The 2384-nt window shown below is 45.2% G+C and overlaps 1 protein-coding gene across 1 annotated transcript in view; it reads left to right on the forward strand.

The window, feature by feature from the left end:
- T265_05467 (hypothetical protein) overlaps positions 1-1404 on the forward strand; it is a gene marked incomplete at both ends in the record, with an annotated part of 8474 nt that extends 7070 nt beyond the window's left edge. Inside the window, 2 exons of the mRNA XM_009170478.1 lie at positions 91-282; positions 1343-1404. Of these exons, the coding sequence (XP_009168742.1) occupies positions 91-282; positions 1343-1404 (254 nt within the window). The remainder of the gene's footprint in view (positions 1-90; positions 283-1342) is intronic.
- Positions 1405-2384: the final 980 nt, after the last annotated feature.

The raw sequence follows: 2384 nt of genomic DNA on the forward strand, positions 1-2384 counted from the left end.
TCATCATCATCATCATCATCGTCATCATCATCATCAGGATCACCATTGGGTCCTCAACCAAAGCCTTTGGATCAAAAGCCTAACCGCAAGGCACCGGTGTTTGGCTAAAACTGCATATACATTACCATTTTTGCGGAAAACGTCGCCACACATTTTCCAACCCCCAACCTAGAGGACCAGGAGACTGTGTTGGTCAGACCTCTACCCATGGACCAACCTGGTATGAAAGACTCTGTGAGTGCTGCGCGGACATACTTCAGTATAGTTCAGTAGGTCTCCGAGGTACACAAATCAACACGCCACTGTAAGGTACAGCCTCTTCGTGACGGATTTTATACCAACCTTACGAGTCGATTTTTTCCAGGAAAATACTGCTTCGAATATCATTCTAGCTGAAACATGAGGTGACATTTGTGCAGCATAATTAATTAAAGAATATCACAAACGAAGGATTCAGCTGGAATTCGGTTGGGTCTCCCGTTAGAACCAAACTAGTTTGCAAATAGTTCGCCTTTCGCTTCCTCTCTGAGTTATGTTTAAACTTCATCCCTGAGAGCTTAGCCAGAGCTGTCTCCAATGGAGTGATGTGACGCTTGAATATGTCTGTTTTGCTCAGCTCCCAGTAAACAAACAGGAATCTGTGTATTTGTTATGTACTTCAACAGCCCACGACCGGTTTAATCCTTCTTGATGCTCATCAGGTAGGCACAGTCCCAGAGTTTCCGTCAACCTTGTGTTCTACTTGAAACCAAATTGCACGTCTATAATTGCCTCTTCCGGTTGATCTGTTCTTGATCTGCATTGTGTCGTGGTCGGCTTCTCTGTTGTTTGACTGGTTGGTGGTGTGCATCATACATTTAGTAGTTTTAGATCGATCTTGTCTATCAAACTCTTCGGACAAAGGAAATCCAGAATCATAAAACTCAGAGCGGAACAAGGATTCAAAGAATAAATCAGTAGAAATAAAGATTGCTACTTCGATTTAGAATAAGTACGCTCGTTTGCAACGATTTCGGATAATATATTGAGCACAGTGGCGAAAACGCAGGGAAAGCCTTGATTGATTGATGGAGGAAGGGTTAACTTTCCATCAAAATATCAAAAGTGCAGGTTTAACCCAAGGTACTGTCAATTGAAAGCGATTTAATAAGATCATATTTTGCTTGTAAAAGACCGACTGAAATAGATTTTGTAGTGGATGGATACATCAAACGTAGGTTCCGCTGTCAGTGGGCTGTCAATTGGGGGGAGGTTGGAAAAAGAGCTATGCATTGAAGGCAATAGCTTCGATGCACGAGCGCCATTGAGGGCGCGAATGGGCCATGTCTGACAATGTCTCTAGCCATTGATGTGGCCCGACTCGTGGTCCCCATCCAGGAAGACGGCAATGACCAGCGCAGCTGAGTTTGCTGGTAATGGCTTTCATACATGACTTCCAAGTCATTGTTTGACCGCCTCTGGCTTTCTTCCACCCTTCACATGGTTGTGCGAAAAGAGCCTTTCGAGGAAGTTGGTCGACTGGCATACGCAACACGTGGCCAAGCCAGGGCAAATTAGGCAGTGTGATCAGTTCATCTATCGAGGATGAGTTATTTCTCCCGAATACCATTCGACGTACTTCAGAATTGCTGATCCGGTGTTCCCACCAGATTCGGGCAATGCTCCGAAAACATCGATGGTCAAACACTGAAAGTATTTTGACGTCTTTGGAGCGCAGCGGCCAGGTTTTTGCTCCAGATAGTAATATGGATTGATGAGTATTTGTGTCACCGTGCCCATCATGAGCACCCAAAATGTTCTTTCTCTCTCCTGAAGGGGTCAACAACGTTGTCTTGGGAATCCCAGTATACGATCAGAATGAACCTGACGGACGATGCGCGGTTGATGGTCTGGTCATTACTTCCCAGTCACACGACGGAATCGCTTGGGACAGATAACTCTTCCGGTGACTGGATCCAAGTAGATCTTCTGCGAGAAACGCCTCAAGGTGAAATAATATCACTACGTCTTTATTTGGATGAACAGCGACTAATTAGGATGTGCCTCGCTGACCCGGATGATATTGGCGAACCAGCCCCACCGGAAACGAGTAGGTAAGGAACGCACTTTACTGTGTTTACAATGTGTAACCATCCTTGTAATTACGTTTTTTAATGTCCAGCTATTTCGACATCCTCTCTAAACGCAACGTGCTACTCATAATGTTGCTGAAAACTCTTTCCATAAAGGAAACTGCACACAAGGTTGCTGAAACCTCTGCGACAGCCCATGACCGGTTTCTCCCTTCTTGGGGCTTATCAGGTAGGCGCAGACCCGAGGTTCCGTCAACCTTATGTTCTACTTGATACCGAATGGCACGAAATTAGCGAATATACAGGCAGACA

Source organism: Opisthorchis viverrini, assembly GCF_000715545.1.
Source record: "Opisthorchis viverrini unplaced genomic scaffold opera_v5_105, whole genome shotgun sequence".
Taxonomy (NCBI): Eukaryota; Metazoa; Platyhelminthes; class Trematoda; order Opisthorchiida; family Opisthorchiidae; genus Opisthorchis; species Opisthorchis viverrini.